General features: G+C 40.7%; 2 protein-coding genes across 2 annotated transcripts in view; one reads left to right on the top strand and one right to left on the bottom strand.

Moving 5' to 3' along the window:
* LOC143291240 (uncharacterized) overlaps positions 1–20,069 on the bottom strand; it is a 63,807-nt gene extending 43,738 nt beyond the window's left edge. Inside the window, exons 1-3 of the mRNA XM_076601025.1 lie at positions 19,947–20,069; positions 18,392–18,537; positions 15,438–15,672 (exon numbers count right to left, since the gene is read on the bottom strand). Of these exons, the coding sequence (XP_076457140.1) occupies positions 15,438–15,672; positions 18,392–18,537 (381 nt within the window). The 5' untranslated portion in view covers positions 19,947–20,069. The remainder of the gene's footprint in view (positions 1–15,437; positions 15,673–18,391; positions 18,538–19,946) is intronic.
* A 99-nt stretch (positions 20,070–20,168) lies between these two features.
* Positions 20,169–21,474, top strand: part of LOC143290932 (carbohydrate sulfotransferase 1-like) — a 34,390-nt gene continuing 33,084 nt past the window's right edge. Inside the window, exon 1 of the mRNA XM_076600499.1 lies at positions 20,169–20,543. Coding sequence (XP_076456614.1) covers positions 20,472–20,543 — 72 coding nt within the window. The 5' untranslated portion in view covers positions 20,169–20,471. The remainder of the gene's footprint in view (positions 20,544–21,474) is intronic.

Raw genomic sequence — 21,474 nt, 5'->3', positions numbered from 1 at the left:
CAGCCAGAGGTAGAGAAACCCTCCACCAACAGCACTTCTCAGCACCGGCAACACGGAGCGCCACGAGCCAGCCCCTCTCCACTCGCAGCCTCACAGAACGCGCACGTACACACGCGCGCACACAGACGCGCACACAACGAGACCCCGACAAGCACACAGCACCACAGATGGCAAAGACTGCTGAGGTCTTGTGCTGGGCCCTATTCACAGACCATTCCGCCTCACTGGAGTGCACTACAGAGAAGTGAAGTGAAGTTGAGTTTAGAGCACTGTCTCTGGGCCCTACTGTGATGCAGGGGCTGAGCCACTTCACTCAACAGTTAAGTGGACGGCGCTCAGGTTACTTACTGCACGCGCACGGTTACCATCTTGTGTCTGTGTGTACAGTCTGTTTCTCTCATATAACCGCCCATGAAAACAACCGCTGCAATTATCGTTTTCACTCGGCACAATAAACGATAGCGCAGTGAAAACCAGGAGGCTTAGGTCAATTCCAGAAGAAGGGGTTATTTATCGACAGGGGTCTGGAGGAAGGTGGGTCCAGCCACAGTGCAGCCTGTGTCCTCCATTCCCAGGGGGGTTCCATCCCCTCCCTCCTGTCACCGCCGTACAGGACAGTTCATTACCACAGGGGCTGTAGGAGGAAATACCGGCGTATGTTGCTGTCACTCTACATTATGTCCCCAACCCTGAGCTTGTCCGCAGAGGGGGAAGGGGCAGAACTCGGCATACCGCTAAGAAAGATAAGACGCCTTTCACGGCAATCCTCAAATGTTTTTGACATTTACACACATGAACACCCATGGTCTAATACAGTGACAGACGTGGTGGCGCTAGTAATAACTAAAATTTAATAGGACAGAGTGGCTTCAGTAATAAATACAGAAAAGCTGTTTACAGAAAAAAGTTTTCCTTTTGTTGTTGTTACAATCAAACCAGTTCATAGTGTCAAAAGATCAATCAATAACTGCAACACATCTTTATTATATGACTGATGATCACATGTGGCTGCCAAAACAACCTTCAAATAAATCCACAATTCAAACCTACCTGTTCTCCCCACCAGAAACATTTACATGAATATGGAAGCAGCATTTTGTCTAGCCTGATGAACTGTCTGTCATGGGGGCAAGTCCTTTCTTAAATGTATATGTGACCAAGCGCTATGCTTGCTCCAAAACTTGCCTCACGCACAAGCTGTATCAGTTTGCCTCATGCACAAACTGTATTAGCAGACAACAGTTTTTGCAACTAACCCAGGTGCAGAATATGTGTGAGGTCACTCCCCGCTTACATCATTTTGTCCTCCTCACCAGACAACCAACTCACGGCTCGACCAGTCGCGTCGCGTCGCGGTACGCTATTGGCTGAGCTGAAATCTGTGTTTCTGCACCACCGTATTTAATATATCTTTAGTCGGATCAGTAAACTACAAGTATTATATACTGGCAGAATCGTTGTGATTCCATCTTAAGTCTATTCCATTTATGTTTGCCTACGTTAAACTGATTTAACGCAGTTTGTAATTTTCAGTGACGAGCTTGTTAAAACTGACCCTGTTCAGGTGACTTAAATTAAGATTATAAATTTATCGTAAATAATCAACACTTCATTTTATACTCATTATAAAGTAGGTGTTGAGCTCTTTCTTTTGCAACTTATCCGATGTAAATCAGTTCAGGAATCATTTAGAAATCTGTCACTGAACACCTTGTAAGAAACACAGTTGTTGTCAGATTTGGCCAGATTTGTGCCGATCTGCATTGCAGCACACATGACTGTCTTTGCAGTTCACTTAACCTGCATAAATTGGCAGAGCGAGTAATGAGTGGTCATTTTATACCTGGTCAGTCATCTGACCAGAGCTGCTCTCTCTCTCTCTCTCTTGCTGTGTCGTGGGCAGTGTGAGTGTGTGTCGTGTGTGTTCTCACAACGGCTAACATCTCACTACGTATCGCTGTATGTACTAGTGTGTAGAATGTGTTGATTTGTAAACTGTATTGTTCAACAAAGTACTTGCGTTCATATGAGTATGTTCAGTTACTGCTTTGACATGTTAGTCACAGCTCAGCTATGATTGATCTAAATAATTGCCATGTCGTCATATGCTTGGAGCAGTGTTCCACTTGATTCTTTTTAACGTCACAGTAAATGACGTCTCTGGACACTGACAGTTTGTTCGAGAATATTCTACTGAGTGCATATGACACGTTCTTTCTCATTTGCTGTCACTGATGAAGGTTACAGTGTTTCACTGATTCTCAGTACTCTAAGATGTGTGTAGTATTCTGTCATGATTACAAGACAGTGTTGGATTAATATCAGTTATTGGTTAGAACCACCTGATATGTATCAGCCTATTAACTGTAATTTACTTATCATGCTCTCTCCTATACGGCTTACTCCAGAATAGTGCAACATGATAAACTGATTCATTTGAGTCACTTTGACACAGTATAAGCTCTACCTAATCTATACTGTCAGTGTACTTTCACTAAATCTGTGTAACTTAAATCACTTTAACCGCACTATTTAAATGTATTTGAAATGTCATTTGATGTCAGTGTTTGGTCTTCACACATATGCACTACCAAGTGGTAGTCTTTCCATGTAATATGTATACATGTGCTTTATTATTCACTTGTGCCGACATGTTGTGCTAATGACATTTGTTTGTGTCATTCCAGGCACTGTCTTCTCTTAGGTCTTCTCTTTCTTATCTTCTTTTCTTATATCTTCTTCTTAGCTTTTCTTATGTTCTCATAACTACTGTAAATAAAACAATAGAAAAACCCATTTGTGACTGGCCTCTATATGTTCCTGGCCTGTGCGCGGGAATTCTTGTCTATCCTTTAATACAGTAAATCATCATTTAGTTGAAGTCTTTTGTACCGTCCGTCCCCTAAAAGAACCATTCAGTTCAAGTAACACGGCTACATATAAAACTTCTCCATCAGTCCATGCACCCCCCACCCCCTCTCTCTCTATCATGAGTTCATGTAACTGTTACAACCACACTGCAACCCATCTCCAAATTTTTTTTCTGCCACTGAACGTTCAACAGAATTCAAGCTCTGTGCAGCCCACAATTCTGTGGATCTTCATACTCCTCAAACTTTTTTAAACACCAGTTTTTTTTCATCCAAATCCGCTGGTCCTGGCTAAAAACTATCCTCTTCACCTCTCTCCTCCTACACAAGGAATTCTCCAAGCAGGCACAGCTCACACACACATTAATTATACCAATGCTACTACAACTCTTCATTTTTGGTCTGACTTTTGTATGAATTTATGACGTTGTTTTGCATTTATTTGATATAACAACGTGAGCTGACAAGCAACATCAGATCACTGCTCTGCCAGCCATTTCTTTAGACCTTAAAATGTATCTTCCACATGCACTCATACACACATGCATGCACACTCTGAGGTGGAGTGAGAATACATAAGAAAGGAGCACAGGCAACAAAGGTATCTGTCACTGTGCAAACAGAAGTCAAGGAGAGGGAAGAGGGGAAAAACCCTAACAAAAAAACAGATGCCTTCCACACACCTTGCTGCCTGCATCATTCACCTTTGTGTGTGAGCTGAATGAGAAAAGTCACCCTCCACACTAAACCTCTATCGGCCCATAGCCCTTCACTGTTATTCACATCAAGGGGCTATTTCAGTCTGATGGGAAAATCACACTGGTCATGTCTGCAGCTGAACGTCGCAAAGGATGCTTTCAGAATCTTTTCAAAAGCTCAAAACTTTGTGAAAACACTACAGACGTCTGCAGAAAAAAATTGTCTTGACCACAACCTTAACTTTTGACCTTTATAGTATCAGCCAACTGCTCTAAACTGAACTCGGTAGTCATGCAGACACAAGTGAACATACAAACTTAATCATGGCGCAAAAGGGTGGGCTAACCAAAACTTAATCATGGCGCAAAAGGGTGGGCTTACCATCTGTGCATCTTTCATCCAACTCAATCCACTTATCAGCCAGCTGCTGCACGTTTCCCCACATTATTTGTATTCCTGCTTCCTGATGATTTATATCTTTTTATGTGCATATCCAGGGAAATATGTCCATGTATTTCAATTTTGCACAACAAACTGTGGAGTACATCACCACGTAAAAAAATACAACAGGACAGGAACATATTTGTCCCCCACTTGTGGAAAAAAGGGAGCGGTGGGGGACAAAAACAAAGGCTAGTGTGTAGCAGAAGCATGTGAAAATTAAACCAAGTACTGTATCTTTCAATCAAATCTGTTCAGTCTGTTATCATTTTCATCTTCATAATTTGAATACAAATATACAATCATAAACGTGTGTGTGTGTGTGTTTGTGTGCACACATGCATGCATGCATGTGTGTGTCAGTGCATTCATGCATGTGTGTGTTTCAATGCATGTCTGTGTGTGCGTACATGAGAACATTCATGCTGTTAATACATATCTTTGGTTTTGGTGATGGGTCACTGTTTACTCAGATCAAAATTCACCCCTACCATCAACCACCTTAATTTTCTAAGATTTTAAATCCAACACACCAATGCCCTATTCTCAAATCATTTCACACCCCTTCATTTCAGCCCATTACGATTTCAACACAACTGCACTCATATACAGTACTAGTCAATTATCTCATAGCGACAAAACACACTTTACAGCAGACTGACAGTCATCTGGACCATACCATCCAGGTCACCAGAGCAAATCATTCCATGATTATTTGCCTACACATTCCAGTGACAAGAGACACGCACCACTTTCTGACGGACATGCAAGTAATCGCCTGTTTTTGACAGATTAGTTCTAGTGAAGCTCTGGCTGCACAGGGGACCAGTCAGCAACAGGGCTCCCTCATGAACAACAATGCAATCAAGCCGTGTACACTGCCCATGGTGCAGCAGCAGCAGCGTCACACGACACTTGCCACCAGCTGCCAGTGTGTCATGTATACACAACTCTAACCCCCTTCCCCACCACAGCCCCCCCCACTTGTCATCAGGATCCTGTAACCACCACCACTTCCTCCCTCACTGCAGTTTTGTTTTCCGCGCAACACCTCAACTACTGGCAGTACTGCCCTCATTTGTGCGAGTCAGTGTGTGTGTGTGTGTGTCAGTGTGTATGCGCACATCAGAGGGAGAGAGAGTGTATTGTGTGTGCAGGTGCATGAGTGAGTGTGCAGAAGTGTGCTAATTATTACAGCTCAGAATAAACTAGTCAGTGAGTAAGCACTGAGGTGGAGAGGAAGAGGCGTGGGGTGGGGGGTATGAATGGAAGCAACTGTGGGTGCATGTGCATGAATCACTTCCCTGTTGAAGGTTACACTTTTTTTTGTTGTTGTTAAAGGGCTTGCAAAGTTGTACAAGAATCAATCACACTCATTACTTTTGTTTGATTTTGGTTTTTTTGTTGTTTTGATTTTATATTCAGAAAGTCTTCTGAGACAGAAATTCTCAATATTGTTCACAATCTTTTCTAACTGAACACTGTCTGAACTGACATGACTAAAAAAAACAAATGGACATCAAAGCAAGATTTCTTCGCCAAGGAATCAAATTTCGTTTGTTTTCATGAACACAACACTGACAAAACTGGCCCAAAGAAAACCAAACAAACAAATGGACCCCGATTCGCTTGAAAAACCAGTCTGACGTTTCCTAAACTGATATTCTGTATAATAAAGCACTGATACCTTTCACTTACAAACTTTAAGAGTGTGTGTGTGTGTGTGTGTGTGTGTGTGTGTGTGTGTTTCAGTCCTCCAAATTAGTTCTGGAGCTTCAAACAAACTTCAGCTTTCTGGTGCAGCTGTGGTCGAACCATTTTACATCCCTGAGTCAGTGACATTTTCCCCCACCAGTTGTACCTTTTACAGAACATTAGTCTTTGCTGCTTCAATTGCGTTTGCTTCATTGATGGCTGCTGGCCAAAAAACTGTTTTCCCCTGCCACCTAAATGTGATGTGTATAACCACAGTGACACACACTGTGAAGATCAGCAGTTGCAGACTTGTTCCTTCTCATAAAACTATTTAAAGACAATGAGGTGGTAATAAAATCCGTTTCCAACAGTCAGGAGTGCTGCCCTATTTCTTGCAAACTATTTTAAGACACAAGCACTGTGGTGGTAACAAAATCTGTTTTGTACAGTCATCTGGTCACCTACTTAAATTCCCCACTTGTGTACGGACTGTGCAGAAGGGATTTCACAACTAGTGAACTACATCTGCCTGCAACCACAAGGCCCCCATCCCATCCACCTGCTTCGTACTCCAGCAAAGACTAATTAAAATTAATATTCTCTGTCACACATTTGTTAATTAATAAAATGAGTAATTTCAAAGTAGGAACAGGTCAAAACACAAAATCATTATCACCGTTAGGCCGTAAAGAATCCCAAACGATATGTTCATGTTTCACACTTTTTAAAATTCTCAACCAATTCTTCATTATATATATATATATATATATATATATATATATATATATATATATATATATATATATATAATGAACAGAATTCCCACAAACTTCAGGAAATGAAAACCAAGGGCATAATGAGGACATCCCAAGAACCTTCCATTTATAAGGGCCCCATGATAACCTACATCATGGTTTTCGCAAAGCTTTGCATTAAGGACCTGACAAGAACATCACATTAAGATTGAGGACCTCACAAGTACCTTTGCCACAATTAACTGAAAGCTGTCTGTGCCTCTTCACAGTATTCTTACGTAATCACAAGAGTTTGTGTTTGCTAATCACAAGAGTTTGTGTTTGCGTGGCAAAAAAATAAAACCTCCCGAGATACTGAGATGTGTAAGTATTCTAGTTTGTCAGTAAATATGGATAGAAAAAAACAAACAATTTCATGCTATGTGTACTCTGGATTCAAAAAGATGGTTTGGTCATTTGGCTGGCAGCACGTGTATGTATACACAGCTGTAAAGAGAGAAAGAGAGAGAGAGAGAGGGAGGGGGGGGGGGGGGGGAGAGACAAAGAGAGAAAAGAGGAGAAAAGCACAGGGACAGACAGTGACAGAGAAACAGATACAGATAGACTGACAAAGACCAAAAGTGGAGTTCGAAAACGTTCACACTCAAGTCAAACTCCTTGTGAACTTACGATGTCTATGGCAAACTAACTAATCTTTACTTCCTGTACAACTCGCCAAACAATACAACTACATACACTGATACACTCCTGAATAATCACAGACTCACGTGCTCCCCGCGAGGCTTGCCCGGGACGGCAAAAAAGGTGGTACACCAATATCCACGCGGCAGTACCGCTGGTTTCTGATGCACCATCACCATCAACGTGACAATCCCTTCTGTCCGCTCACCAGCCACCACCACACACTCTTCACTTCACCCTGTCCCCCCTCAAACTATTTCCTCCTCATTCCAAGTAATGCACAAACCCTCTTTCCGTCGCGAAGAAGAAACTACAATAAACGCGTTGTATGTGCTTCTCTCTCTCTCTCTCTCTCTTTCTCTGTCAACGCTCCACAACAACCTTGGCCTCGCTGAATGAATGATGACAACAGCCGTCCGTCCGCCTTCGTCCACAGGCACGACAGCCCAGAGAAACTAGATCTGCCCGCGTTGACGATGCGAGGTATGCCAGCGACAGACAGGCTGTACTGTACACTGCGGCATGCGGCGCTACACTGAGAGAGGCGGTTGCCCCGCGTGGTTGGTGGGATGACGGTCAAGGAAAGGGCTCTGTTTCCCCAGCTAAACTGCCTGGGAAGGGTCCGCCACGCTCTTCCAGACAACCGTCTTCTGTCTGTCCACAGCTGCTGGTGCTTCCCCCCTATCCAGTGTCCGTGCCAGCGGCTATGTCCCTAATACGCCTCGGATTTCAAAGCGTGACGTTTTCAGAGGCAAAGCTGGTTACCAGCCCATCACGCAACGTTCTCATGGTGGCTGACAATGTGATGACTGATGAGGACGGGGATGCTGCAATCCCGACGCTTTAGTTTGTTATCTGCCCGATTTCTGTGCAGAATACTGGTTGGGGACATGTCCCTGTTACACTGGTTTTGATTTATCCATGCATAATTCCATACCTTCAACTCCAGCTGAGCACAGACAGTGCTTTGGTCAATTCTATTCTGAATTCTTCTACATAACTTTGGTTCGTATTTTTAAGTTATGCACTGGTCTTGGAACAGGAAATCAAAATAATAGATAAAATAACAAACAAGCAACATGAAATACCTTTCTGTCAATCATAATTTAAAAAAAAAAAAAAAGAAAAAAAAAAGAAAAAAAAAGAGAAAAAAAAGAGGGTAAACTCAACACCCAGAAGAGGATATTACAAGCTTAGAAGAGCAATGAGAGAGCGGGGAGTGAGACAGTGCTATGTACGTGACATGCATACATAAGCAGACGCATGTGCATGTTCAATCAACTCAGACTGCCAAACGGCAACAAAAGAGACTCGGTAAGCAGTGTGCCATTATTTGATACAATCACTGCTCCACAACCACTACAAACTGCAGCAACACTGGAAGTTTCTCTTCAATTCTGGGTCATCTGTATGGCACTCCAGCGGGCCTTGAAGCCCTTGTCATACGTAATTTGCCTACTTCAGCTAATGTGACTGAGGTAATGAGCTACCACTGAGTTAATGAGGCCCAGGGATGATGGCTGCAGAATGACCTTTTACTTCTCCCTGGTTGACAGCAGCGGTCTATGTCACCCCGTTGGCTTCATATTCCACACACACACACTCTCTCTCTCTCTCTTTCTCAGCTTGTCATCCAAATGGTATATATACACCCCTGTTCTACATTTCCTTCTCACTTCCCAACCTGTGTATGGCTTCTGACCCTTCCTCTCTGATGGTGGGTGATCCAACAATGGGTCTCTGTGTCTACAGACTGCTGGATCTCTCTCTAGCGTTCTGATATCAACAAGTGTCCCTGTGTTCTGTATTTCTTTTTTTGTCCACGTTTGGTATCAACAAGAGTTCCTATGTTCTGTATTTCTTCTTTTCCACACTTCATGTGATTCAAGTCCACACATGTCAAAAAGCCATGGAGATGATGGGGACGCAGCTAAGACTGGGAAAACTGGGATCAGTTATTCTGGGAACTGAACCTCAATTTGCAGTGTAAAGGAAATCATTAGCCTAAAATACACTGAGAACTCTAAGATGCACAAAACTGTGTATGTTTTAATAGCTTTGAAGTCGGTCAAATGGGTTTCAATATTTAAAATTCAAACGACATATTAAAATAGTGGGAGGGGAAAATTAAACGGTCACTGACCTTGTGATCTTAAATGGTCAAGGTCAACAATATTTTCCAAATTGCTGCCTATACCATTTTACATTCCACATGATACACCACATGGGGAAAACATTGTCAAGACCAGTCCAAGACTTGAAAATAAACGATCATAGATCTATTCAGGCAGATCAAAACAAATGCCAGTTAAAACGTTTAATGTCCATTTCCCAACGCACCCTCTCCGATTGCATTCTCTCCACCATCAACGCCAGCCCTACACCTCTCCCATCCACTCCCTAACCCCCCCCCCCCCATCAACACCACCACCACTACCATCACATTCCCATTTCCCCAAGGTACCCCCCCCCCACCCCACCCCCAACACTCTCCTCCTGGTTCTTTCTAACAGGCCACTGTGGTGTGACAAGTATTCCTTTGTGACCAGTGTAACTGTGTTAGCCTCATGCCACAAATGCCACAGGCTTCAACCGGGAAGCCAGCCACATCAACTGCAAAGGTTGATTTGATTCTGCAAAGGGAGGGGGGGCTGGGAGTGGGGGTGGGCAGGGGGTGAGGGTTCTGTTTTGTGTAGTGCAGAAATATTCCGTATAAGGGCATTCACATGCCGTCAAGAGAGCAACGCTTCACGCCTGTGTGTGTGTGTGTGTGTGTGTGTGTGTGTGTTTAAAGAGACGCTTTCATTTTGAAGTGCAGAAAAGAATGTGGTTTCTTTGTATGTCTGAGCACAGAACATGAGGAAAAAAAACAAAACATTTTTAAACAAATGCTTTGAAGATTAGGAATATGAATGAAAACTGTTACAACTGCTGCTTCCAATTTCTGTCACAAAGCCTCTTACTTAAGCATTTGTGTCGTTTTCCACTGTGATATGTCAAAAGGCCAGAAAGAAGGTATAATCCACTTGGTATTAAGCCGCCAACGGCTCCAAGTTTTCTATAGTTTTAATCTCTGCATCACCTGGAAGTGAGGTATTAACACCTGGCTTGTTTTCAACACTGACCTACCTGAGTGACCCAGTCAGACCCATACTGCCAATGAGATTTGTATTTTATCCAGGCTTCTATCCTCGGCTCCAAACATGCTCTGATCTTCGTATTTTGCCCATGTTCTGGTCTAAAGCACTACAACTATTGTACCTGCACGGTCAAGTCATTGGAAGGCGTGAAATACATTATTCCGATGGAGGTGTCTGTGTGTGGGTGGAGAGGTGGGGCGCACAGTCATTTGAAAGCATGAAAAATACAACTCTAAACGGAGGTATGGGAGGGTGGAAAGGGGGAAGGTTTTAAACCCCATCCCTGCTGGCACTGTAGGTTAAGAGTGATACCCCCCCACCAACCACAACCCTGCATAAATTCACCAATTTCTGCACCTCCAAATTGCACCTTCCACCTACTGGAGGAGGGGGTGGGGCTATTTTATAATTATTTACAACCAGCCTATATCCAAGCATGGGTACAGCCCCCCCCCAGCCCCCCCCTCCCCTTCCTACCACATATCTTCCTGCTCAACAACCCTAACTCTCCACTATTGTGTACCCATTAACCTTAGAACACATCCCCTGCTCAGGTCAGAGTGACTCCAAAGGCAACGCGAGTGAGAGGGAGAGAGAGAGAGAGGGGTGGGGGGTGGAGGGGGTACCAAAGTGACGCAGAGAGGGGGGTGGTGGGGGGGGTGGGGGGGGGGCGGGGGTACCAAAGGGACGCAGAGACAGGAAATACCAACGGCTGGTGACAGATGATTATTCGAATTCACAGAGAACGGCAGACCAGGCCATCGCAACCCTGGTAATTCGGCACTGACTGACAATTAACAACCTTACCAGCGTGGAAGGGGTGTGGCGAGGAACTCGAGAGGAAGAAAGGGAAGGGAAGGGGAGGAGACAGGACAATGCTTGTCATATGGACAATGCTTTCTTTCATTAACATCCTCATAGTTTCTTGTCACACTGGAGAACGTAGGGTGGGGAATGGGGAAAGAGGGAGGAGGGTGACAGCAGGAGGTGGTGAAAATGGAGAGAAGGAAGAAAAGGCAGAGAGAGTGGAGGGGAGGGGTGAGTTCATAGAAAATCGAGAAGGAGCAAGGAAGTTGACTGTGGAGTCTACAACAGAATACCCTGCAACAAGCCTTTTTGATGAAAAGATATTGCAAATTGACCGAGCTAGTAATGCACTCTTGTGAAGTTTTAGTTGTTTTTTCTTAATTTATTTTCAGTTCACTTTGAAACTCTGCTGCAGTCTTTGGAGAACAAAAGAAAGAAGAAGAAAAAAACAACAAAAAAACAACAACAAAAGAAAACAAACTAATGTGGTTGTGAATCCATTCAGTGCAATGAAGAGTGAATCCCTCCCAGCCATCTCTCTATACCATCCTCCTCCACTCAACACCCTTCTCTCCTCTCTCACTCATCAGCTGTACTTAAATGTAGCTCATTGGAAGAGATGCATATACATTCATCATCATGTTTTCCTGGTACTCATGAATTCAATGCTGTGAGCCATACTGGGTCTGTTTTCCAGAGAATAACACAACAATGAGGTAAATCTGCCAAGCACTATCCAAAAGAACATGTCAAATTACTGGGAATCCTTCCAGTCAAGTATGCCAAGAAACAGCTTATCTATGTTCTCTGGAGTGATGTGGAAAAGGAGACAACTGACAGTAGTAAAGCCAGAACAGTGACGGGGAGCTGGGAGAGTGCCACAGACAGATCCATTTTCCCTTGGAGTCGGGCCAGTAGCCGTTCCCAAAGGTGCACAGACACAGCAGCACGGCTGATGTCGATGTGCTGAACAGGATACAGGCCACATAGTGAATGTCCACAACATAGACCTATATATATACTTTTTTTTTTTTTTTTTTTTTTTTTTATCTATACCAGCTACAACAAAATAACTATTGATTCAGTTTTACTGCATCATGCAAAACACTATTAAGTTTTTTTTTTTTTTGGTTTTAGTTTTTATTTTATAACAATGCTGTTAATCACTTAGCCTCCTGTGCATTTATAATCATAACTCTAATAGTAATACACACACAGAAACTGAAATCTGAATTCTGACATTACAACGACTAAACCAAGCAGTACATCACTGCTAGTCTAATAAAGCTATCTTGATAAAACGTAATGTTCCCTCTTTCACGGACCTTTCTCCTTATGCCAATATTAACTCCACTAAGCAATTCAGAAAATGGCCGTAACATTCACTAAGTTTGTCTCTATGAACTACAAGAATGCAAGTGGGCATAGTTTTCCTCATGACCAGCATGAAAGAGGCCTGTCTCAGACTGATCAATAATGATAATTTGATATGCAGACCCGTTTTCCCCATCCCCAGAGTGCGTGTGCTGGGATGCGTGCATATAATGTGGTGTGTGTGGCAAGCATGTGCCCTGTAAGTTTGTGAGCTTACGTACAGAGTATCACCACAAGGGCTTGAAACCTGGACTTGTGCAGAAATGTGATGTTTGTGTATGGACAGACATAAGCACCAGTGTATAAAGAAGGTACAAAGAAACCCGAGCCGGACTTTGCGAAGAAAAATGTAACTTTAAGTCCAGGGAAACACAAAAAGCAACTGCTGAGCTAAACCCACCATAAGTACTCCAACAGAAAAGAATGCAGATCCCCCATTAGTGACAGAACAATCAACAACTGATTGTAGTCACTCCACGGAAGGAAGAAACCAATTTCGACTATTAATACTAATGTTAGTTACCATTCAAAACATATAAAAGTCTCGGGGATGAGAAGCAAAAATACAGTACATAAACCAACACAAAGCTCACAACATGGATGAATTTGTTTCTAGGTTAGTGATACACACAGCAAGAGAATGCTGATCATGAAATGCCCTTTTGGTTTTATGTGACAACTGAATTTGCCTGCAAACCTCTTTTCCATACCAAGCATACACAAAGTGTGTTTAGAATATATTTTCAAATGAATCTGATAGGATATAATAATCATAACTATCCATTGTTTAAGGTGAATTATCATAATCAAAAGTGAAGTAGCATAAATGTGGAACCGTGAAACAAGATCATATACTTATATACGATAAATGAGGGGAGGGAGAAAACCAAGGGTGATACGATAACGAAATTACTGGATTAATTAAAATTATATATCACATCATACACTATGCATGTCACTTTACAATGTGAAACTGACACCGAACTATGTGAATTATGACAGATACAAACTATTACATGTGATTTACATAAATGATATGATGTTCAATTTATTTACATGTATGATGATGTGATATGTACAAATTATCTGACAAACAGTGAAAATATATACATGCTTACATGATTATAAAATCAAATGTATTTATGATATGATTATATGAATGATTATATGAATGACACAACATAAAAAAAACTTGTAAATCATGTAAATGATAAGACAGGTGATATAATATTAAACAATATGTCTTCTCATAGTGAAAAAAAAAAAAAAAATTAAGAACAGCACCCCACAAAAAATGAATGAAATGGTAATGGCAGTGAATCTTATTTTGTTAAAAACCTCATTGGGTCAGAGAATTCTACTGATGCTGAATGCCAACACAAAACAAATTACACAGACAATGAAATGAAAGGCACAAGCAATGAATCACACACACAAATGCACAAGCAATGAAACACATACACAGACAAACATGGTACACATCCAGATCATTCACCCTTGTCAGTAAGACAAAAATCGTTACTGATAAGTGCATGGAATTTTTTTTTTTTTTTTTTTTTTTTTTTTTTTTTTTTGAAACAAACAAAATTACTTATCTGTCCTTGCTAGTAGTGTAGCAACACAAATCTGTCTCACTTACCTGGAGAATCTGCGAGACATAATCACTAACAACATGCTAATGCAATGTGTATGCCATACAACTTCAAATCTATCAACCTTCATAAACCACTTCACGCACGCTCAATGTAAGCAAAAGGGGAATAACCAAAGTCAAAACACAAAAGATAAGAGAACACTTACAGTGCTGTTGAGTCATATTTTCTTTTCAGTTTTTTTCAATACCAACTTACCCCTCCCTAACTGAGTCACTGACATTTGTCCATAACAAGCATGTGATATGCACACATGTGCAAACACAAATGCATGTTTTATACATGTAGTTGTACATGCAATGTGTTCACATTTACATGTGTACACAACCAAAGTGTAAACACCTTCAAAATGACAACATGCACACGCATACACACACAACTCACACACATACATGTTCACAACACTACACACACACACACACACACACAGCCCCCTCTCCAGAACCGCACACATACATAAACGTGTGCAAACACGACACATGTACCCCCATGCATGCTTGCATACACACATTTCTTTTTTAATCACCTATGCCTTGACAATTAATCCTGTTTATCAAAAGCAACTTTAAATAAAAACTTGAGAAAGGAGAAAAAAATAAAGATCTCAATATCAAATGGAACAAAAATCATGAATGATGTTAAACCATACAGACTAACTCCCAGAAGTCGTTTCACTTGCGAATTTCAACCAAAATAATGTGGCCGAATCAAAATTTAAGGATAATGTAAAGGAAATTTTCTTCTTAAAAAATAATATCATTTTTCAAACACCTCTGACAAAGAAATTTTGTCAGCAATGAATCTTACACTGCTGCTAAGCTTGTCATCATTGACATCTTTGACTAAGTCTGGTGACAGGCTATTTCAAAGTGTTGCAAAACTGTGTCTTGTTTCCTTTTTTCTTTTTCTTTTCTTTTTTTCTTCTTCTTATAAATGAATCAGTTATTGATAAAATATTCTGTAATGAAGTTCCATCCATAAAAATTATCAAAATAGCTGTAAAATCTGTTGATAATTCTCAGTCACGCACACACACACACACACACAGACGAACACATACAAATACACAAACCCACTTAGAGAATCTTTTCTCAAAGTGGTAATTGTTTCCGCCACAAATTGTTTTTTTTTTTTCTGTTCTGCTTTTCCCCAATTCAAAATAAAGCAATACTAGAGAAAAAAAAACGCTACATGCACCTTCAAATCAATGTCAAACTTCTGAGGGTACTTTCTTCACATGCTGAATGAAAACCAACAACTTTTTTGAAAAACCGTCTGCAATTCCTCTGTACACCTCAGAAGTCCACAACAAGACGTACTCACCCGACTGCACACTGATGAAGTGTCTCGCCGACCCCTGTGCCGGTCTTCATCACGGTAACGTTTCTGACGGCGGCGGCGATGACGACGGCTGTTGTCTGAACTGAAGTGACTGCCACGACGGTAGTGAGGGCTGCGGTCCCGGGTCACTACATGGGTGGGGCGGTCAATGGAGCGGTCTCTGTAATGGTTGATTTCCTGGCGGCGGTCGTAACCATCGTAATGCTCGGGCGTATAGCTGCATGACACATGCAAAGCCAACAGTCTTTACATGAATGAAATGCCAGCTGGGAATCAAAGCTAAGGGAAATAATTCTTCTGCAAATACATGGTATATATACTCATAACTTACTGTTCAAGTTAGACTCACAAATGTCATTATGTCTGCTTGTCTGCTATGATTCGTATTCTGTAAGTGCAACTCATTAAATACCAGCATGGTGACAAGTAGTCTGTAGCAATTTTTGCCGAAGGTGGTGTTATGGATATATCTTTAAAAATTCTATATTATGGGCATCAAGTGATCAACAATGGCATTGTTATCTATTGACAAGGCCTTCCCAAACACACTGATCATAGAATGACTTATCTTAACCAGCAGAGTGCCTATAAGACGTCAGCTGACGTCCTACAAAAAGTGTTGCAATAGTGCTATAAGATGTCCACTTATGACCTTACGACCTGCATATGTTCCGATTTTTCCTTCATTGGCGTTTGGTTCAATTCACATAAACAGACTCTGAACAGTTAGTTTCATTTGTCTGGATCATGAAAATACTATTAAAATGAACATACATCAGGTAGAAGACCCTTTTCTATTTGAAAATAATTTGCTAACTGACCAAGTGATACACGCATGGAAAAGGGGGTTACATCATGTGCAAAAAAAAAAAAAAAGGCACTGAAAAATGTGTCAGTAACGCAAATAGTCACAGTCAGCAGATTTACAAAAAATTTTCTGAAAGCTCTGTTTGTGATTATGGACAGCTTTCGCGTTGGAGAAGGATCCTGTCTGATAATTGGTTTGAAAATGAAGGTGACTGACAACAACATTGATGAAGCTGACAGCCCATTTGATGGTAATTCAGTCCGTCTATCCAATCACACACTGAGACAGCTTTTTTGAACAAGCAGCTATGACTGACAGAATACATACAGCCAGCGTTGGAAGAAGGGGAGGAGAGGAGGGATGTAAGACGATAGGTCAAATGCCAGCCAGAGGTCATGAAGAGGGCGTGGTTGTTGGGAATGAGGGTACTCACATTTTAATGCAGACTGTAGGAAATTGACAATCGCCAATGCTCCAAGATTTTCATGAAACACAGGGTTGAATCTGCACTGGACATGAAACAAGTGCTTTTTGTTTTTAATGGTTTTTTTTTTCCCCCTCTGAGTCTGAATCAGATTAATGACTTGTTTGAAGAGGTGGCAAGCCGGATGCACAGAAGAAACTTTAATTGGCCCACATGCAACTTGAAAGAAGTGAATATCATCAAAGAACTTCACCCTCTCACTTGCCAACGCTTTTAGCTGTCAGAAAGCTTGCCAGCTCAGTTTCTGAGACCGTGATTGACTGTTTACATTGACTATACCCACCTTTTTCATTGTTGGGACAGTGATTCACATACATGTCTGCACTAGCTGTGATTTGTTTTTACAAACTCATGGCCTGTTTTTATTTCTTCTACAGGTATAATCTGATAATACTTTTAATAGGCATGATATTTCTAGCTGTATTTAAAATTTTTATTTCTTTTCTTTATGGATGTCATTATGCAGAGGTGGAAATAGAACTTCTTGTTGCACAAAAAATATTATCTTGAATTTACATGCCTGACCAGTTATCTACAGTCACCCTAATTGGGGAAAAAGCGCGGAAGCAGAATCTTCACTCATTTTCCTTCACAAAAACGTTTACTTTCTTTCTGTATCACCCATAGCTTTTGTGCTAGAATTTTTTTGTGAATTATACCCCCGAATCCTCAAAATTCCCTGCCAAGGGGAGAGCACTTTAAAAAAAATATTTTTTACAAAATTCTCTGGCACTCAACTGGTTAAATTATTAAAATTCCATAATTCATACAAAAGTTAAAGCCACAAGATGACAACCCATTTCAGGATAAAAAGCTGAATTAGAGATATGAACTATGAAGTGAACAAAACTGATGCAATTTAATGTCACAAGCATGCATGATTCATAACTAGCTGTTAATTTGAATGAGACCAAACTGCTTGTGCAGATTTTGACAACTTTCAACTAAGTGAATTAAAAAAAAAAAAATCAATAGTTTTCATTCAACCAGAAAATACCTTGTACTAACTGTAGTTATACAATAATGAATATATATTATATATATATAATATATATATATATATATATATATATATATATATATATTTTTTTTTAATTGAGTGACACTACAGCCATACATTAAGTTGGTTAACTGTAATTTATCAATACACTTAAATTTCAGATGATTAATCATGCACAAATGTATACTCAACTTCTCTTTGGACACAATTATTCATGTTACCAGCATTATTTTTTGGGGTATCAAATTCATAGAGTTAATCACTGACCAGCCTTCCTTTTAAAGCTGAATTAGTTGTAACCTACTTTTCCTTCACTAACAGTAACACAGGTGACTTTACTGTTAGTGTTACACCTATAATGTACTGCAATGGATTATTCCTTCATAAAAAAAAAAAAACAAAAAAACATGGGTGACTCACTGAGTGACTGACTGTCCACCCACAATTTATGGTAAGGGACTGTTCCTTCTTAAAAACCATTGGTGACTGTACACCCACAGTGTACAGTGTGCAAAATTTTAGACGATGTATGTGAAAACTGAAAAGTATTGAAGAAACAAGACTGAATCAATACTATTACAACATTGCTAATATTACAATATCAGATCTAGAATCTAATTAGTGAATGAGTTCTCCAAACAAACCTCCTACTGCGGGATCGAGGACGACGTGATCGACCAGTGTCATAGTAGTCATCATAACTACTTCCTCTGTGTCGCTTGTGACGGCGATAATTGTCTTCATAAGAGTATTCCCGACTGTGGGAACGCTTCCGACGAGAGCGAGGCATCTGAAAAGTAACAAGATTATTCTTCTTTCAAATAATCATTATTTCTTTTCCTTTAGAAAAAAAAAAAAAGGAAAGTGAAGTCAACATAACAATGCCTAAATAATTGTAGCGACAAATGAGTTAGAACTCTCTCTCTCTCTCTCTCTCTCTAGTCTATATGAAAAATGTTTGTGTGTGTGTGTGTGTGTGTGTGTGTGTGTGTGTGTGTGATCTTGAATTTTACATCTTTCTACTATGATTATGAGTGATATTAGTCAGGAAAAAAAAACTAAGAAAAAAGCAACATAGAAATAGGAAGAGAGACGGAAAGTGTGAGAAAAAGAGACAGAGTCAGGGAAAGACTCAGAAACTGAGAAAGAGACAGTGACAGACACATACATACTGACAGAAAGAGAGAGAGACACAGAGAGAGAGAGAGAGAGAGAGAGAGAGAGAGTACACTTGCATATATATATATGAGATGATTATGGAGTCATGTTTTGCTCAGTCATATGGAATTCAGTTATCTTGTTCTTTCATCAGTCTAAAGATTCTTTGGATTTGACAATGACAGCCAACACTACCTTAGCACTTATTTGGTCTTGAGGAGGAAAATTATGGATATGTATATAAATGACCAAAAGAGGCACCTCATGCAGACTGATTCTAATTTCATGGACCAAGAAAAAGTAAAATGATGTCTGGTTTTTACTTCACCCAATCTGACATCAACACATGATAATCAACACCAATACTATCATCAGTATGACTTGGGCAACAAATGAAATACTGTAAAAAAATGATTTTTTTTCTAGCATAAAAGGCTTGTTTGTTTTTCCGTGTCACTTGTGTCAGTAAACTGTAATTGTAAAGACTAACAGTACAAATGTAAAACTTGAACAGTGAAATCATACTGAAAAATGAAACGCTTCCCAGCCGTGATCTGATGTCACAGCTGTGCATCTTTCTTACTGAGATGATCCATTCTACTACTAGTAGTACTAGTAGTTTTACCTCCACTGGTAAGTTCCTCTGGTCTTCACTTGTGCAACAAATGGGCCTTCTTTTCTATTACTTTTAATATAATGTAACAGATGAACAGCATGGTTTTCTTCGAATCGACAAAGCAAGGAAGTTAGAGTCATATTCTGATCCGCCTACAACCACTAACTACTAGCTGTTTTTCAAACGAACAATTTGCCAAACAATGACATATAATTTAAAAAAGCTAAATCCGTTTCTGCATAAATTTAGTTTGACTGCGACTCAGCCCAAAAATGGCGGACTGTGAACTCGTTGTATGAAGCAAGGAGCAGCATTTGCTTAATAATTAAATGAAACTAAAACTCCAGAACAAATTATTTGGTAGACCAAACAAGACATAATTCATTACATAATCATCACATGGATTTTGGAATAAACAAACTAACCGTTTCCCACAAAAAATCGAGATTAAGTCGTCGGCAGGTGGACAAAATCGAAGTTAATACATCCATCAGCCAGTCGTACGGCTGGTCTGGTTGGATAAAGTTGACCAATGGAATTTCAGAACATTTCAGGCTTCTTGTCCATGAAGTTATTCCCCTTTTGTCCCAGTTCGGACTGACCATCTGCACAACCTTCTTTCCATGTTTAGAGATGTCTTATTGCATCTTGTCAGCTAAGCAGAGGAGTTTTCGGAAATTTCCCAGCCCAGATAATCTTGAAGTGAAATCACAACCATTGACGGCACTTAGAAAGGACAGGATATGTTATGTTTCTTCTCTAGCTTCTGTTTCTGGTTGAAAAAAAAAACAACTTTTGTCCAATCGCCTCTCTTCTTGTTGTCAGACAAAAAGCTGAAAGTTTGCTGCTGAGTAGAATGTGGTGATAAAGGAGCACCCGTGAGACCGTATACTCTGCACTGACGACAGTTGTGTTGGCTACTGCACACTGTATAGCAGTTTGTTTTTATAATGAGTGTATCAGCATCTCGCATCTCCTCCAACGTACAGGCGATGGCGGCAGCCATTCAGTGTCCGACTGAGGTAAACATAACCCTGTTTGCTTTTAGGAGTAGGCAGGGAATGTTCATTTCTGCATGTAAGAAGCATGTCTTCAGAGAACAGCAGCACTGACCTGCATACTAAACATTCTAAAACATTGACCTGCATGCTTTTCCTGGACTGCGCCGGAGGCGCTTATTAGGCTTGGACTCGCGCTGCTATTTATGGATTGCCCCCTTCCGCTGCATCCAAGCGTCCAGCTTTAATTGATTGCGTGTTGTGTGTACTGCACAAGGCATGCCCCGTGTGCAGTGATGCTCCACCCTTCTCCTGTCCTTCCTTCCTCAGTCTGTCTGCATATCTGTCAAAATGCATACGGTAGATTGTGTATGCCTGTGTATGAAAGATGGAAAGAGTCACATTTGAGAGAGAGAGACCCGGAGAGAGACAGAGAGAGACAGTATGTGTATATATCGTGTGTGTGTGTGTGTGTGTGTGTGTGTGTGACTACTTTTTACATGGATGTTGCACGCGTGATACACAGTTTCATGATATAGCGCATTTCATCAGTTTTCATGTATACTTCCTTCTACATGCTGTTGTGTTGATCATTTTGCAACAGCATGTAGAAAGAAGTATATATTGAATTACATGAAAACGGAATGCAATATACCGTGGAACTGGGTTTATCACAGTGCCACATGATAATCAGTCTTAGTACTAGTGTAGATGACACGCCGGCGTGCAACATCCACATAAAAAGTAGTCACACACACACACACCGACACACACACCGACACACACACACATGATATATATATATATATATATATATATATATCTAACATGTTGCTTCTGTGTCGGGAAGCCCGAAGTTCAATATGGCGGAATGCTCCTTCTAGTTCTGGCGGCACGAATTCCTTTTTATCACACGGCTGCACGTGACTTGTTTGCATTTCAGTGGTCATACCAT

The sequence above is a fragment of the Babylonia areolata genome, chromosome 16, assembly GCF_041734735.1.
Source record: "Babylonia areolata isolate BAREFJ2019XMU chromosome 16, ASM4173473v1, whole genome shotgun sequence".
Classification (NCBI taxonomy): Eukaryota; Metazoa; Mollusca; class Gastropoda; order Neogastropoda; family Buccinidae; genus Babylonia; species Babylonia areolata.
Note: the sequence above shows the minus strand (reverse complement) of the source record. Positions and strands in the feature narration are given on the sequence as shown.